Source organism: Capsella rubella, unplaced genomic scaffold (genome assembly GCF_000375325.1).
Source record: "Capsella rubella cultivar Monte Gargano unplaced genomic scaffold, Caprub1_0 scaffold_2, whole genome shotgun sequence".
Lineage (NCBI taxonomy): Eukaryota > Viridiplantae > Streptophyta > Magnoliopsida > Brassicales > Brassicaceae > Capsella > Capsella rubella.
This window is the reverse complement of record NW_006238922.1, coordinates 13,383,943-13,399,974: the sequence shown is the minus strand read 5'-3', so window position 1 is coordinate 13,399,974 and position 16,032 is coordinate 13,383,943. Positions and strand designations below refer to the sequence as shown.

At 34.1% G+C, this 16,032-nt stretch overlaps 3 protein-coding genes across 11 annotated transcripts; 2 read left to right on the top strand and 1 right to left on the bottom strand.

Annotated features, from left to right (window-relative positions):
• Nucleotides 1-313: 313 nt before the first annotated feature.
• LOC17895009 (uncharacterized protein At4g15545) lies at nucleotides 314-2,285 on the top strand. Of its 3 annotated transcripts, none has more exons than XM_023788134.1 (9): nucleotides 314-572; nucleotides 675-743; nucleotides 850-918; nucleotides 1,018-1,084; nucleotides 1,207-1,275; nucleotides 1,360-1,587; nucleotides 1,660-1,708; nucleotides 1,835-1,913; nucleotides 1,998-2,285. In XM_023788134.1, exons 1-9 carry the CDS (start codon nucleotides 405-407, stop codon nucleotides 2,088-2,090), a joined length of 891 nt encoding a protein of 296 aa, XP_023643902.1. In that variant the 5' UTR covers nucleotides 314-404; the 3' UTR covers nucleotides 2,091-2,285. The 3 variants fall into 3 exon arrangements, with proteins under 3 accessions (XP_023643902.1, XP_023643904.1, XP_023643903.1); XM_023788136.1 differs by having other exon boundaries at nucleotides 1,357-1,587; nucleotides 2,065-2,285; XM_023788135.1 differs by having other exon boundaries at nucleotides 1,357-1,587; nucleotides 2,035-2,285.
• Nucleotides 2,286-2,430: 145 nt separating this feature from the next.
• LOC17894736 (protein WHAT'S THIS FACTOR 1 homolog) lies at nucleotides 2,431-7,221 on the top strand. 7 transcript variants are annotated; one of them, XM_023787880.1, is made up of 3 exons: nucleotides 2,431-2,493; nucleotides 2,578-4,464; nucleotides 7,105-7,221. In XM_023787880.1, the coding sequence occupies exon 2, from the start codon at nucleotides 2,613-2,615 to the stop codon at nucleotides 3,861-3,863; it is 1,251 nt and encodes a 416-aa protein (XP_023643648.1). In that variant the 5' UTR covers nucleotides 2,431-2,493; nucleotides 2,578-2,612; the 3' UTR covers nucleotides 3,864-4,464; nucleotides 7,105-7,221. The 7 variants fall into 7 exon arrangements, with proteins under 7 accessions (XP_023643648.1, XP_006300516.1, XP_023643647.1 ...); XM_006300454.2 differs by having other exon boundaries at nucleotides 2,439-3,387; nucleotides 3,532-4,464; XM_023787879.1 differs by having other exon boundaries at nucleotides 2,439-4,192; nucleotides 4,313-4,464.
• Nucleotides 7,222-11,157: 3,936 nt separating this feature from the next.
• On the bottom strand, nucleotides 11,158-12,779 carry LOC17894516 (probable BOI-related E3 ubiquitin-protein ligase 2). The gene is made up of 3 exons (XM_006302440.2): nucleotides 12,508-12,779; nucleotides 11,956-12,421; nucleotides 11,158-11,869 (listed from the first exon to the last, which is right to left on the bottom strand). Exons 1-3 carry the CDS (start codon nucleotides 12,561-12,563, stop codon nucleotides 11,369-11,371), a joined length of 1,023 nt encoding a protein of 340 aa, XP_006302502.1. The 5' UTR covers nucleotides 12,564-12,779; the 3' UTR covers nucleotides 11,158-11,368.
• Between the last annotated feature and the right edge of the window lie 3,253 nt (nucleotides 12,780-16,032).

The following is a 16,032-nucleotide window of genomic DNA, read 5'->3' as shown; positions in this document are numbered from 1 at the left end:
TATTTCAGGTTGACAATCTAAATTATCAATTTTGTTTTGGTTTTGTAATATAGTGTTATCGTGTTTTGGGAAAGAATATTCATCTTTGACTATATTTTTTTAATACAGAATTTTATGTTCATCTTTGACTCTTTTTGGAGGGAAAAAGTGATGTATAGTGTTTTTTAAAAATCGTGGAGGAAAAAAAAACAGTGTTGCAGCCAAATCTAGCAGAAGAAGACGAATCATCAGTCATCACATCTGCAAATTCATATATCGTAAGATTCGCATTTGTCGTGGAGATATCAGGACTCTCCAGCGTAGTCAGAGAAGGTCGATCGGATTTAAAGCTTTCCGATGAGATTCTATCGGTAATTCCGACAGATCCATTCGAACAGCTGGATCTCGCGAAGAAGATCACGTCCATGGCGATCGCCTCTAAGGTTTCTAGCCTAGAAGCCGAGGCGGTCGAACTGAGGCAGAAACTGCAGAAGATGGAGATGTGTAGACACGAGCTTGAGAGCAAGGCGTACCGTTACGAGAGAGATTTTCGAGAAGCCGATTCAAGGTTGAAGACTGTCCTCCATGATAACGTGAGCACTTGTGTTATATTCACATCTCTATGATCCTTTTCCCCTCAAGAATCACATCACACTCTAATGGCTTTGATTTCTAATATTTTTTTTATGATGAAGATGAATCTGACAAAGGAACGTGATTTACTTGCAACCACTGTATCGAATCTGAATCGTGAAATGGCTAAGGTGAAGATGCTTACTACTTGTCTGTATCTTTTTTTTTTTTTTTTTATATTGTTGGATTTGTCAAAGCAAGAAACAACTAAACCCTTGTGTCTTTTCATATTATCAGTTGGAGACATTCAAGAGGCAATTGGTTCAATCCCTAAGTAATGATGAGACTGAGACTGAGACTGCTCCGGTAAAGATTTATTTGTTTTTTTTACAGAGTTTTTGCCACTACATATTCATTCTTCTTCTGTAACTTCGTCTTCTCCTTTTATATATATTTATTACACAGAAAACAGAATCGGTTGATATCAGGACATATGACCAGTCGGTTCCTGTGTCTTCTTATCAAGACAAAGGTATTAAGATTAGATGCCAATGCAGTTCTTATTATCACGATGAATGAGTTAAGTTGTTTTATTTGTTTGGCACTGAGATAACTCACTTTTTCCTGTTTTTTTCTTCCTATTTCTCTTCAAAGCTGACCAAAGGACAAGGTTCCACCATTCTTACAGTAAATCCGTGGACATGACTCTTCCAGTTGACGAATGTAATTCTGGATTATTACAGCTAGACAAGTCTTTTATGATCCATTTCAAAAACAAATTGCGCTGATGTTTTTACTTATTAGCAGATTCAAAGTACACAGGACCAAGATTTTCTGTTTCTCCCTGGATGACGCCTGATATATTCTCCCCTCGAAGTAATTCTACTGCAGGATCTCCCAAGAGAGCTTCTGGTGCAATGCCTCCCACAAATACACATTCTGAAAGCCAAAAGACAACTCTTTGGCACCCCTCAACATTCTCAAGCCACCAATCATCAGCCGCAAATTCTCCTCCTCGTGGCCTCCCACTTCCAGGTTAGGTTCAAATTCATAGGGCTATTTCATATGTTTACTTTCTCTCTGATGGTAATGCATAAACTTACGCAGCAGCTCGTACACCTCGTATTGATGGCAAGGAGTTTTTCCGTCAAGTCAGGTTATTAGCCTTTTAATCCTATATTATTGTATGACCTTTGGGGTCAGTACGTTGCGAATATAGATAGCCTTAACCTGTGAAGCAAGCAAGCATCTCATTCTCTGATCTCTGTTCCTCATCATGCAGAAGCCGATTGTCGTATGAACAATTCCGAACCTTCTTGGCTAACATTAAAGAGCTGAATGCTCAGAAGCAAACCCGAGAGGTAAAGCCAAGAGCCCCTTTTCAATCTGCTTTTTGCAAAGTGTGTAATATACACATTACAAAAAAAATGTTATGCGTTTGTTAGGAAACTCTGAGAAGAGCCAATGAGTTATTCGGAACAGATAACAAAGATCTTTACGTGTCTTTCCAAGGACTTGTCACCAAGAACAAGAGCTAGACCGAAAAAAGCTGCAATCACAGATTCTTCATGACTCTTGGATCCGAAACTAAGTTAATTTGTTGTTACCTTTTGAATTGTTCCTGTATGTTTTCTATCTTCTAAACTCAAAAAAAAAAAACACTAAGCCAATTTATGTACACAAGCAGCTGCTTGAAATAACAATGAACTCCTCTGTTTCAGTTTGACACTTAAAAGAAGGCACAAGAGATGAATTATCTATTTGATCTAAGGATCGGCCCATTGGGCCTGAACATACATATTTGGAAGCCCATAAGTATAATGACCGCGAAAATTGCACTTAGTCACAGAGTCCGTCCTCCTTAGTGGGAGAGTATGTATGTAATGTATCTTTTATAAGAATCTGCTAGGAAAAATCGTAGTGCTGATCTTCCTCGGAGAAGTTGTTTTTTATCTTGTATTCTTTTGTGTATTGTCTAATCTTTGTCAGACAGTTTTAAAGTGGTAGATTTGTGTTTCATTGTAGTTGGTGAGGATTGTGCACAGAAGGTGTTTGATAGAATGTCTAAACCGTTATTGTACAGAAGGTGTTCGATCTCTTCCGGTCTGATCCAAATTTTGAGAATTGATTCGCTTAGAGAAACTGAAAATTTTGTGTTGTTTACTGGAGAGTCATCTAGTAGATCGCAATGGACGTTTGTTCAGGTGAGACACAAGTCTGGTGGAGGAGGATGGAGACCCAAGAAGAAAGTATATCATAGAGTTCATGAGCTTGATAAAGCAATAGACTTGAAGAAGAAACCAACACTGATACTTCAGTTGAAATCCATTATTCAGGCGCAGAAACACGGAAGCCTTCTTCTTAGGGATCTTGAGAAGCATGTTGGCTTTGTTCACAAGTGGAACTTAATGGCTGCTATTGAGAAATACCCTTCGATATTTTATGTTGGTGGTGGAAACAAAGAACCTCCTTTTGTTATGCTGACTGAGAAAGCTAATAAGATTGCATCTGAGGAAGGTGAAGCTACAGAGTCAATGGAACCTGTTCTCGTCAAGAATCTTAGGAAGTTATTGATGATGTCTGTTGATTGTCGAGTGCCTTTGGAGAAGGTTGAGTTTATTCAGTCTGCAATGGGTTTACCTCAAGATTTTAAGACTACATTGATCCCTAAGTACCCTGAGATTTTCTCTTTGAAGGTTATCAATGGTAAAGTTAATCTTGTTTTAGAGAATTGGGATTCTTCACTGGCAATCACAGCACGAGAGGATAGGTTATTCCGTGAAGGGGTCCTCGAGCCAATTGGGGATAGAAAGAAGCTCAGGATCACAAAGGATGGTAATTTCTTTGGACGAAATGCGTTTAAGATTTCTTTTCCTCCTGGTTTTAGGCCTAACGCTAGTTATTTAGAGGAATTTGAGAAGTGGCAGAAAATGGAATTTCCATCTCCGTATCTTAATGCGAGAAGATTTGATGCCGCAGATCCTAAAGCTAGGAAACGTGTTGTAGCTGTGCTTCATGAACTGCTCAGTTTAACAATGGAGAAGAGAGTGACCTGCGCACAATTGGACGCCTTTCACTCCGAGTATCTGCTTCCATCAAGACTAATACTTTGCTTGATAAAGCATCAAGGGATCTTCTACATCACTAACAAAGGAGCAAGGGGTACAGTATTTCTCAAAGAAGCTTATGCTGGTTCTAATTTGATCGAGAAATGCCCGTTGATATTGTTCCATGATAGATTTGTTGCACTCTGTGGCCGGAGAGAAGTCAATCTATCTAATGAATTGCAGTGTTCAAGTATTATCTCCTAATCTCATACACCCTTAGATTTGGACCCCCAACCCCAAGGCATATTACCCGTTGGGCCATGAACCTTATGATCATTTCACTGTATCATTTCTTCTTAGAGTCATTGTCTTCTCATGTGAAGAAAAGAAACGTACTTGTTAAGATATAAACTTTTCACCAACGAACAGAAGCGTAAATAGTATCTGTTGATTGAGGATGCTAAAATGATGAAAGCCAGAAAGTGTCACAGCGTCTGATATGGTACAATGGGAGATGTGACTGGCTTATTTGACTATGTACTGTGAATGAGATATGAACTATCTTGTCCATGTGGAGGTTGTGGATGCAGGAAGTATTATAATACACTTGTATTTATCTCTCTGTACACGACTCTCTTGAATGTTTTCTGGAGAAAACGATAACGGAATCTTCTTCGTGTTTACACACGACGGAACATTTATTTGAAATGCAGGGAAAGGGGGTCCAGGAACTCATGTGGCTTGTGAAGGCATCATGGGAAAAGAGCCAAAGGGAAAGACAATTAAGTCGCACTCCAAGATCCCCCCGTTTTAGACCTGAGTCGCATTCATGTTCAGACAAAAAAAAGAAAGAAAGAAAGAAGAGGTCAGTGTTTTCATTATTATTATTATTAGCCTCTTTTATTTTCTTTTACAGTTTCATGGTAAAATACACAGTGCATTAGATTATAACAACCAAGACCTGTCTCGTTCTTTTCTGCTTGCTGGCCCCGTTTTTGTTTCTACATTGAAAGCCATCATTTTATTAAACAACAAGACTCTCTTTTTCATGGTGTTGAATGGTAATAGGCTGCTGATACATCAATTTTGCTTTGCTTTGTTGGATAAACGACTATTAAACATTTGGTTTCTCGTGATAAAACTGCCGAGTTACTTGTCTGTTTTTGTTCTTAGTAAGGTTCCGTGTCTTGTTTGAACATGTTAAGCAACCTATATATAGTCGAAACCTATCAATTTGAAACCCATGTAAAACACCTATTGGCACAAAAGAAAATCCAAAGTCAGATTCTTTTAACTTTAACAAGTAAATGGATTCCTGTCCTTGTCATTTGGCATCTCCATCCAAATGAAGGGTACACAATTCAAAGCATAAAGACAAGATCTTGAGGCTGATTGAAGCATCAAGATCAATGAAACAACCTACCCCCCATCTTTGAATTTAGTTTTTTGTTCCCATTTCCTTTTCTACCTTGATAAAAAAGCCAAATCACATTACCAGGACGTGAGGATCGATCCGCTAACATCTGGACGTATCAACCACGAATTGGAATCGATACGCTGATGTTGCATTAGGTCACAGAAAACTACTGACAAAGACTTAAAACCACACTCTTTGATATTTGAATTTTCTTTCATTGTAAATACTGCTTACTATTATTGATAGATCAGGGTATACAGACAAAGACGTTGGCTTTCTTTTCATTTTAAGAAAAGAAGAAACCAAAGGGAGCCCCAATTAGAGATACTTTGGGATGATGATGCATAAGAAGCAAGTTGACACATAAAAGATCAAAACTTTAGGTGTATCGTTTTCATGTATGGGTGGGGAGAGAGGCTTTATTTGTGATTTCTTGGGGACAAAATTCTATGGTCCATTATTGTACTGTGGTCCTACAGTCCCCAACCATTTTTCTGTGAATTATGTGTTGTACTGTTTTGGACAGAAGAACACATCATGCAAAATCATCCCCCCCTCTTATATTATTTCCTTTCCTTGTTTGGTCCAATCTGTAACAAATCTCTCTCTCTCTCTTTCTCTTTCTCACTCTGCTTTTTTTTCTTTTCGAAAAATCGTTTTCAGCATTTCCATTCTAATTCAGTTATCAACAAAATAATCAAAGTACATTCTCCACAAGTATTATGTACTCCTTTCTCTGTATAGTAGTAGTAGTAGTAGTAGATCTTCACCTTAACGCATCTGACTTAATTGATATAACTATATCCCCAACCTAATTGCATGATTATGCTAGCAATAAATATTGCTTTAGTGGTCATTACTTGGTATTGATTACAAGAATAAAGGTGCCATCTTCCGCCTGAAGCTCCTCATGCATATGTCTCTTCTTTTTTTAACAGTTTACTTACTCCATTTCTCTTTTCGACATAGACATTGTACAAAACTTTGACATTGTACAAAACATAGACATTGTACAAAACTTTGACATTGTACAAAAGTAAATCATAGACATTGTACAAAACTTTTGATTTCTCCATTTCTCTTTTCGTGTTTCTTTTGGATACCCATATCTTTTTTCTATTGTTTCTTGATACCCACATCAGCACTTTAGTTGCCTTTTCCCAACAAAATATCTTTTTCTTTTTATTCCAATTGACATAGTCCAATCTGATTTCCCTAATGACGACTATCCATCACATGAAAATAGAAAAGAGAGGACTACCATTAACATTAAACTATCATATGTATAGATAATATGCTTTATGTAAAACCTATTCCATCTTGGTTGGATATGATATCTGCCCACTAACCCCAACCAAACTACATAAATGATTTGGGTAGTTGGCTTTCTTTCTCCTCTTTTACACTTTTTTTTGTAATTTCTCTTCTTTTATAATTTGGGACATGTATGGGTGCCTAATATAGACAAGAAAGAACTATTACAAAACACTTTCCTATACACTTTTCTCTGTTCGATGGAGAAAAAAGGTATCCATTAACAGTTAATAGTTGTGGGGATGGATATCAGAGTGAAAAAAGAGAGAGAGCAATCATATTTCCATAAACTATAGGTATTCAGATGGATCTATACTCTATAACCACCACATTACCACTCTTTTATATCTCTCTTCTTAAATCAGCAAAAATCAAGTTCCAAGTAAATGATGTTATGACATAAATAATATAGCATTATTATATACAGAATCTAACATCAATTCTGCACAAAAAAAGAAGAAGAAAAAAAAACAATTAGAGGAACATATGTGCAGGTCAGATTGTGATCACAATGATTCATATATTGCTGTGACTTGTGAGAAAGAAAAAGAAAGTGAAACTCTTTTTGAGGTCTCAAAAATCTAATTCACATGAGGTTTGCAGTGTTGTATGGTTCAGTGGGATAAGACTGATTGTTAACTCTACATATATATATATATATATATATTCTTCTTTTGTTTATATACAAGTCTCAATAAATTATTCATCTTTTGAATTGGATGGTACTAATGATGAGAAATATAAACCAAATCCCTCTTGTGGCTTTTTCTGCAGTGACTTTCACAAGACATCACACCAAAATCCACTCGGTGTAAAAAAGAGAAAAGGAAAAACAAATACTCGCACTTCTTTTTTATTTTGGCAAATCGTATATCCTTACCACCACTAACACTTGTCAATATGTATTATGTTGGGTTTTCAATGAAAGAAATATAAAATGAAAAGAAGGTCGTAATCGTAACAAAGATATCTTGGAAACGAAGACAATAGAGCGATCTACTACTAATCGTTGTCGACAATTGATGTCTACTACTACTAATATAGGACTTTGCTACCTACATAATTTTTGAGCCACTAAGAATAGTTATTATGTGTTTTATTTTCAAACAGACAGGCGATAACCCAAAAAAAAAAAAAAAAGTCATAGGCTTAAAAGGAATTGGGTTTGGGGGTAATCTTCACTTTGAAATTTGAACTCTCTTTTTTTCTTTTTCGTTTTTTTTGTGGGATTGTTGTCATTACGATTCACGTCATTGACAAGCAGAGCGTGTTACATAAAAGGCTTAAGAAAAAGAAAAAAAAAAAAAAAGGGGGAGGAGGAGAGGTGACAAATGCGTGTTGTTCACATTGGGACAAGGTTACAATCATAAGGTGATAGAAGAGGAAACCCATTACAAAATCAAACTAAATCGAAAATTTCGAGAAAGAAAGGTTAAACCAAACCCAACAAAGAATGCAAACTTCAAAAAATTATTTGCTATGACATATCGAAGATGTCTTCGCCCCACCATCGATAATCAAATCCTCTTCTAAGAAACGGCCTTAGAAGTAACATAAATTCTATGACCAAATTTCCTCAAACAATAAAAAGATTACAAAAATAAGATGGAAGAATATAAAAAAAAAATAGTTTTACTAGGTATTGTCTTAGGACATAGAACAGAAAAGGTATATAAAGCTACCAAAAACCAAAACAAAAAACAAAAACAAATAAGGGGGTAAGTAGTGAGGTTGGACCATATTGATGAGTGCCCCCTTTCACAAGGTAATCTATAAAGTTTTTGGTGTTCCCCATCCAATCCAATCCATCATTACCCCTCCCCTCTCACATCATTCTATTTCTCTCCTTTTAATTAACAAATCATTTGAGTTTTGCTTATTAATAAAAAAAACATCACTTAATATTTATTTAATTAGAATTCAAACAATGAAAAAACAATCGGTATAATATAAATTGATAAAAATAATTAAAAAATATTAAATATTTAATAGAATTACGAAAAAATCATTTATTTTAGAAAAAATAAATTTTAGAAAATCATGTATTTTTTTTTAACGGAAAGAGTATATCGTGTATATGATGCCACTAACGTGTGGTATATATATCGATTTTGTTTAGTGGTTTGTTGCACTCGTAAAGATGATGTACGATCCCTCGTTGATTTAAATCTTTGTTATATTTTATGTAGTAGCTAATCGTTGTATGCATTATTATTGAATTCACATGATATGTTATTATATGTTTCCACGGTTTACTATTCTTTCTTTTTCTTTCTTTTTTTAACACACATCTGCTCGCAGTGAATCAAATAGTTTTTTTTTTTGTTTTTCTCTTTTTGTTTTATGAATAGTTTTCATCTCCAAAAAAAAAAGTAATAGTATAGCCTACAATGTAAAAGTAAATTAAGAAACCCCACAAAAGCTCAAGTAATGGGGGAAAATGGAATATGGGTGTCAAAATAGAAAAATAATATAAAAGGAAAAGAAAATGAGAAGTGGACAAGTTGCATGACACACAAAACCATAACACCATCCACATGAACATTTGCAATATATCCCCTTCCTCCCCATCACTTTACATCCTCAAGTTTTCCCACTTTTCCTTCGTTTGTTTCGCTCTCCATTTTTTATAATAAATTTTATATATATATAAAAGCATAATCGTAGAGAAATGGTCCATAGATTCTTCAAAACTCTTGCAAATTAATTTTAAAAATAAAAAAATATATAAAAAATTTGAAACAAACATCAATCGGTCAAGCGTCACTCTCTTCTTCTATCTTTTGTTTTTGCTCCATTTGTTGCTTAGTGTCTACGTGACGATTGGTTCCCTTCCCTTCACATTTCAAATTAATCACCAAGTTTTGGATAAAGTTGGAGATTACTTTTGTCCCAAAGTGCTCTCGAACCCAATGCCAATAGTTATAACCAGTATTTTCATTTGTTTTTTTGGTGGAGGTTGAGTAAGACCCTCTTAATTGGAATCTTTAATACTGGAAAGATAATATATATATAAAATACGAATTTAGATAGATAGATAGTGTATATATAAATATCTACTAGGATCCTATATTTTGATTCATGCATGGTCGGAATGTAATTGGAGCCAAGATGCACGCTCAGATTAGCTAGCTGATTGCGCTCGGTTGCAGGAAAGAAGATTCATATATATGGGGAGCCTTACTTTGTTAGTTTAATGTTTCTTCACATTCACAAACCTCACATGTATATATGTTCCTCGATGTTTTACAAAGTTTAGATTTCTCTATATCGAATTGCATGCAACACACTAGAATCGATCACATGTTAATTAGTTCATGTATGTATATAAATTAAGGATGTTACATAATTGTAAGTGGAAGTTTTTATACCTCTCTTTAATTTGTTTTCATGACATCTGATGGTGCGATATTTATGCCAACCTAATTAGGTTAATATATTTTATTTTCTTTCGGCTATATAAAAATACTAAAATAGTTATATATATATATATATATATATATATATATATCATGGTCTTTGTCTAACTTAACGTGTGTATGTTTTCTGAATAATTCTATTAGTAGATAATTTATATATATTGAACGTTTCAAAAATGTTATGATTTAGAAAACTGAAACTCCATTGGTTGATCCGCCTGTGAATGCACAAAGTGAAAGATGTCTACATCTTTAATACTGTAGTATATACAAATCAGAAACCCACTTAAGAATCGTATGATGATGATGATTAACATATTAATATTTCATGTTATTTTATTCTCTACGCACGAAAAATTATGGACATATAAATTTGGCTTTATAAGGAGGACTTAATTATGCTTATTATTATGATTATTCGTGCGACGAGTATATCCTCTTTAATGTTGCCATGATCTCTCTTCAGTCTTCACATCACTTTCTCGTGTCCTCTCCCCCTTTTCTTTCTTTCGTTTCTTGTTTGTTTTATTATATGTAAATCTCTTTCTTTACAAATAAAGATATTTATTTCTTTACAAATACCTATATTCAGCAGATTAATCATAAATAAACATCTTTTAAAAGCAACTTTCAAATTATATATTAATGATACAATTTGATTAGAAAAAGATAATTATAGTCTTTGTCATACTATACTAGTAGTAGAAAAACACCAAAACACTATGACATATACTTGTATTTTAAATTTATTTTGTCAAAAGATAAGATCATTAACAAAACTTGTAACATGATAATATGTGTTTCATCTACCTACACAGTTTAATGCAATGTGATAACTATATGTGAATAATTCATATATGTTTTTTTTTCCTAATCCAACCAGCAGTGCATTTTTGTCGGATCATAGAAATCATATTGTTTTAAAATTAAAAAATAGTTTTCAGTATAATATATATTAAATATACTCGAATCTTTGATTTCTTAAACAATAAAATTGTGAGAAAATAGAAAATTGTAAAAACAGTAGGAAAAAAGAAAGAGAGAGAGAGAGAGTGTCAGGAGGAAGAGGGGGGAGTTACAATGAAATGAAGGACGAACAACAGCGACATTTGCGCGCGTCCGACGTGTCAGCTTTTTACCTCTTCCACTGTCTCTTTCCCCGTCTTCTCTACGCGTCTTTGCCGGCGCGTATCTTTCACGCCCTATCACTCTACTGTTCTTTTGTTTCTGTCCCACCCAATTATCGTATTCTGTTCCCCCCCCCCCCTTCTTCCCTTTTCTCTAATTTTCTTTCCTCTAGTTTTGGGATTTATTATTGTTTTCCGAGATTAAAAAAAAAGATATTACTAACAATAATAATACAAGTGTAATCAAAAGAAAAATAAAAGAGGGTTTTGTCGGATCATAAAATCATAAGATATACAGATCTCTATTCTATTTTCTTTGCATTGAAGGTTTCCTTTTCATAACTATGATTTCTTAGCTTAACATAAAAACTAATTCAATATCATATCCTTACAATTTGTTTTTGTTTTTATAGAAAAGAAAAAAAAATGAAATGAATAAACTAAAAAGTAAAAACTTGCACTAACAAAAAGAAGAAGAAGAAGAAGGAGAAGTCAAGCTGACAAGTTAACATGAACGCTAGCGTTTTTAGGAGACCTACAGATGGGACACGTGTGGACGCTGGAGCCGCATACTCCACACAAGCACAAGTGTCTGCACGGTAACACCAACACGCACGACTCCTCCTCCCCGCAGTTCCTACACTTGCTCCTCCCCTTCTCCGTCGTCTCTTCCCCTGAGCTACTCCCGCAGCACGACTGCGCATCCTCCTCCTTCTCTCCGCGTGTGTCCTTGACCTGCGCCAGCACCTGCTCGAGGTTGTTGCGGAGGTGGTTGGCCGTGGCTTCGTTCGTCTGCGCAAGGTCTCTCCAGATTTGGTTCTCGATCGAGAGTGACTTCACGCGCTCCTCGAGAGCGTGGTTGATCTTGCCGATCCTCTCTCTTTCTTCTTCTTTGACCCGAAGCCTTTTGGCCAGCCCCTGCTCTATAGCCTCCATGATCATCCTCCCTTGCCTCTTCCTCTTCTCTTCTATCTCATACTTCACTCTCTCCATCTGATAGTTTTATCATATAACAAACAAGAATCAGAAACCATTCAATGATATAGACCTTTGCACCCCATTGATAGAGAGATACTTACATGATGGGAGACGAATCTATCGATTTCGTGTTGTTGGTGATTGATGTGAGAAGAGATATCAATGTCTTGCCCAAGAAACGAAAACGGAGTTGTTGTTGTTGTTGTTGTACTCGTACTAGTTGCGTTGTTAACGCATGATGATGATGACCTATGGTTCTGAAGAAGAAGATGATGGTAATCATTCCATCTCGTGGGAGACTCTCTCGGGCGTTTTCTCGTCGGGAAAGGGAAGAAATCACAGTCGAGGTTAGCACTAGTAGTGCCATCGGCGGCGTAGTAACCAGCGGTGGTCGGAATAGTAGTATCAGCGCCACCGCCGCCGCCGTACATATGAAGAAGAGGGGTTGTTGTATCGTCGGTAACGGGGAAAGGTAAAACGACGCCGTAAGCGGTTTGATGGGTGTTGCAGAAAGCGCCACTGGTTGGTGGTTCCGTAGTGGTGTTATTGCTGTTCATCATTAATTCCCTGCAAAGTACAAATAGTAAAGATTCAGTTGAGAAACTCCCCAAAAAAAAAACAACAACATGATGAGATGGGAATATTGAACATACCTGTTGGAGAAGAGTTGAGGAGGAGAGAGGAAGAGATTATGAGCATCAACGGCCATTGAAGAAGGGAGAGGATTAGAGATGATGACGAAGATGAGAAAATGGAGAGGAGGAAGTTAAAAAGAAGATAGAAAATTAGAAATGCATGCGTTTCGGTTTTTGTGGCTTTGATGTGCGTGAAGAGAAAGAAAAATGAAGAGAGCTTTGCTTTTTCTCTCTTTCTTTTTTATATACTATTTGTTTTTGTTTTTATTTTGGTGTGTGTGTGTGTGTGTGAGAGAGGAAAGACCAAATCGAAACGAACCTCAACCAAATGGTTGTTTCCTATTTATACACATCGATACGACGAACGTGAAGAGAAATTTAAGGCTAAAGTGATAAACAAATACTACTTCTTATCTCCCAAAATAAAAATAAAAAAGCCATGACTTTGGAAAAGTATTCAATTTTTCAAATCTCCTTTTTTTTTTTATTCACAGGGATTTTATTAATTTACCATTTTTCTTAAGGTTTTGATATATACACATATGTTAGTTTTGACTATATTTATTTATCTTGATTTTTTTTTTGGTAACATTTTTGCTCATTTGCTTAACACGTTTTCTCAAATTGAATTATATAATTATTATAATAAAAATTAACCTTTTCTTTGGTGATTTTACTTACCTAATGCTTTGAATTTGATTGAATTAAAATCTTGTTTCAATTGCATCGGTTATAGTGGAAAATATTGAAACACAGTGTATATATTTTTCAGTTTATTATTCTTACGAATGGGTAACTTGTATACCGAAATTGGCGGAAAAGTTATTGAGTCGTTTCTTTGTTACTTTTTTTTGGTCATAGAATTATTATTAGGAGAGTAACGGATTCGGTTTTTTTTTTTTTCTTTTTTTTTATGTAACTTGTAATGATCACAGTACCAATTAGATAGTGTGGATTGGTTAATTTTACCACCGTAAAAAAAAGAAGGAAGTTAATGTTGTTTTGAAGATAAATACAATCAAAACTCGACGCGTGTAAAAACGTTCATGCGTATTGCCATGTCAGCACTCCAGCGTGGCGAACAATGTTTGTACTTGCGGGACCCACAATATTGTCTATTGTACGGTCCGTTAAAAATGGGTAAAAAATCTTTACTTAATTTTTTCCTCTTTTCCTAAATATATTTATTATTTTCCTTTTATTTCGTACTAATTTGGCGCCATGTGATGCCACGTGGTGAAACATCCTGGCTACTTCTGTTTGACCCTTTGACCTTTTTTTTTTTTCTTTTTTTGTATCTTCAATATTATCATCAACCAAAGAAAAATAAAAATCTATAGTAAGTAACTAACTACGGTAAAACCTCTATAAATTAATAATGTTGGGACCATGAAAATCTATTAATTTATAGAGGTATTAATTTATCGATATAGAGAGATTTTCCTAATTTGAAAGTTTTTTTCAGAAAAATATTTAAAAATGAAATTTAATCATGATAATTAGTATTTATATAATCAATTACAAAAAAATAATAATTATTATGTCTTGAAAGAGAATGCTAACAATTTTTGACATAGTAAAATATTAGAAATAAACTCTAACAAAAACTAATGTGTCTATATATACATATATTTTGAAAATTTTACCTAATTATTAATTTATAATATTATTGGGACCATATATTTACAAAGGATTTTCAAAAAAAATATTATCTTATTAATTTATCGAAATATGTCTAAAATTACACTGGTTCCAACTTGGGACCAAAGAAATTTATTAATTTATAGAGATTATTAATTTATCGAGTATTAATTTATAGAGGTTTTATTGTATAATAAAAACCTTTTATATATTTTTTGCCTCAGTAAATAAATTATACTTTTTTCATGTGTTTATGTTATTTATATATAAGTTTTTTACAGACATATGTATTTGAAAGTTAAAAATAATGTGATATTATAGTATTAGAGTTCAATAAAATAATGAATAAAAGTACTGTGATAATATGGAAAACTAAAAAGATTTATAAAGTTTGGCTCTTATAAACCTGAATCAATTGGATTGGTTCAATTTATCACCCAATTTAATTTAAATAAAGATTGAAGTATCCATAAAAGAAAGGTGAAGAAAAGAGAGATGGAGACAGGTTCTTGTGAAGATGATATATCAGATAGAAAAGTATCACACAAGAATTAATTCCTACTTTAATTTATGTCCCTTTTACTCTATTTTTCTTCTTCTTCTTCTTTACAATTTTTTTGGGTGCTTTCTTAATTTTGTTCTTTGAATCTTTCCTACACCACAAGAAAAAGTTAAAACTAATATATATGCCTTTGTCTTTTAAAAGGTTTCACGTTTCCACCATCTTAATTAGTGTTATAAAGTCCAATTAAAAAAAGAAGAGAGAGTAGATTTTGAAAAGTAAAAGAGTTGCCATGGTGCACTACTACTTAGATACGTGCTTGGTTCTTTCTTCAATATATGAGGCGACCTACATTAACGACATATATTAACCATGATCATGACTTCAGAAGTACTATTTACAACATGAAGTCTTTTTCTAGGCAAGAAAACATTAAATCTCAAATTGTAGTTTCCTCTTTGATTGAATAAGGGGGCATGTGACATTGCACCTTGACTTTGGTTTATATGTTGACAAGAAAAATTGAAATCTTAACTTGTAGTTTCCTCTTTGATTGAAGAGCAAGTGACATTGCACCTTGACTTTGGTGTGTGGTATCCTTTTCTTTTCTCTTTAAACTATAACTTTGGTTCTCTTTCCTTTTTTTTTCTTTTCTCTTTTCTTCTTATTAATCTCATTCAACTTAAAGTTGGTGTTGGTGTTATTCATGTGATATCAACATTTCAAAAGAAAAATCCATAACCAATGTAAGAATCTTAAAGGGTGCCTTACCTAGAAACTTCATCTTTCCTTAAAGGAACCACTATATATAAAATTTTATTTTGTTGTGAAGAAAGAATTCATGCTTTTTTGAATTATATATACCAATATTCATCATATATATCTTTCTGATCTGTTAATAATATACGTACGTAATTGTTCGTGTATCAAAGTTTTTGATAACTGCGACTTTAATTATGCTTTTGTTCCAAACATCAATCATCTCACACACCTAGATCTTACAACAATTCAAAAAGAGGCTTCAGTGGATGTGTAAAGCTTCCCATTATAGACATGTGTATCATTAATTGTTGGGGCTTACTAGTGCATACATATCACATGTACTATGGTCCATACATGAGAAGCTCGTGACCTAACGTATTATACATTTATCATATGCACCAAAAACATCTTAACGGGAAGCTGGTAACTAAAGTACAATATGGATTGAAACTCATCATAAGTTAAATCATGGAGAGTAAGAATTTGCGATCTAATTAAAGATCTTTTCTTATTTTGCTTAGCTATATATTGAAGAATCTCTTCTCTCGATCCACTATGGCTTTCAACATTTACATATGGATGTATTATTGGTGTAATATCCTTTTCAAATACCGGATGTAAATGACAATTATTACGTG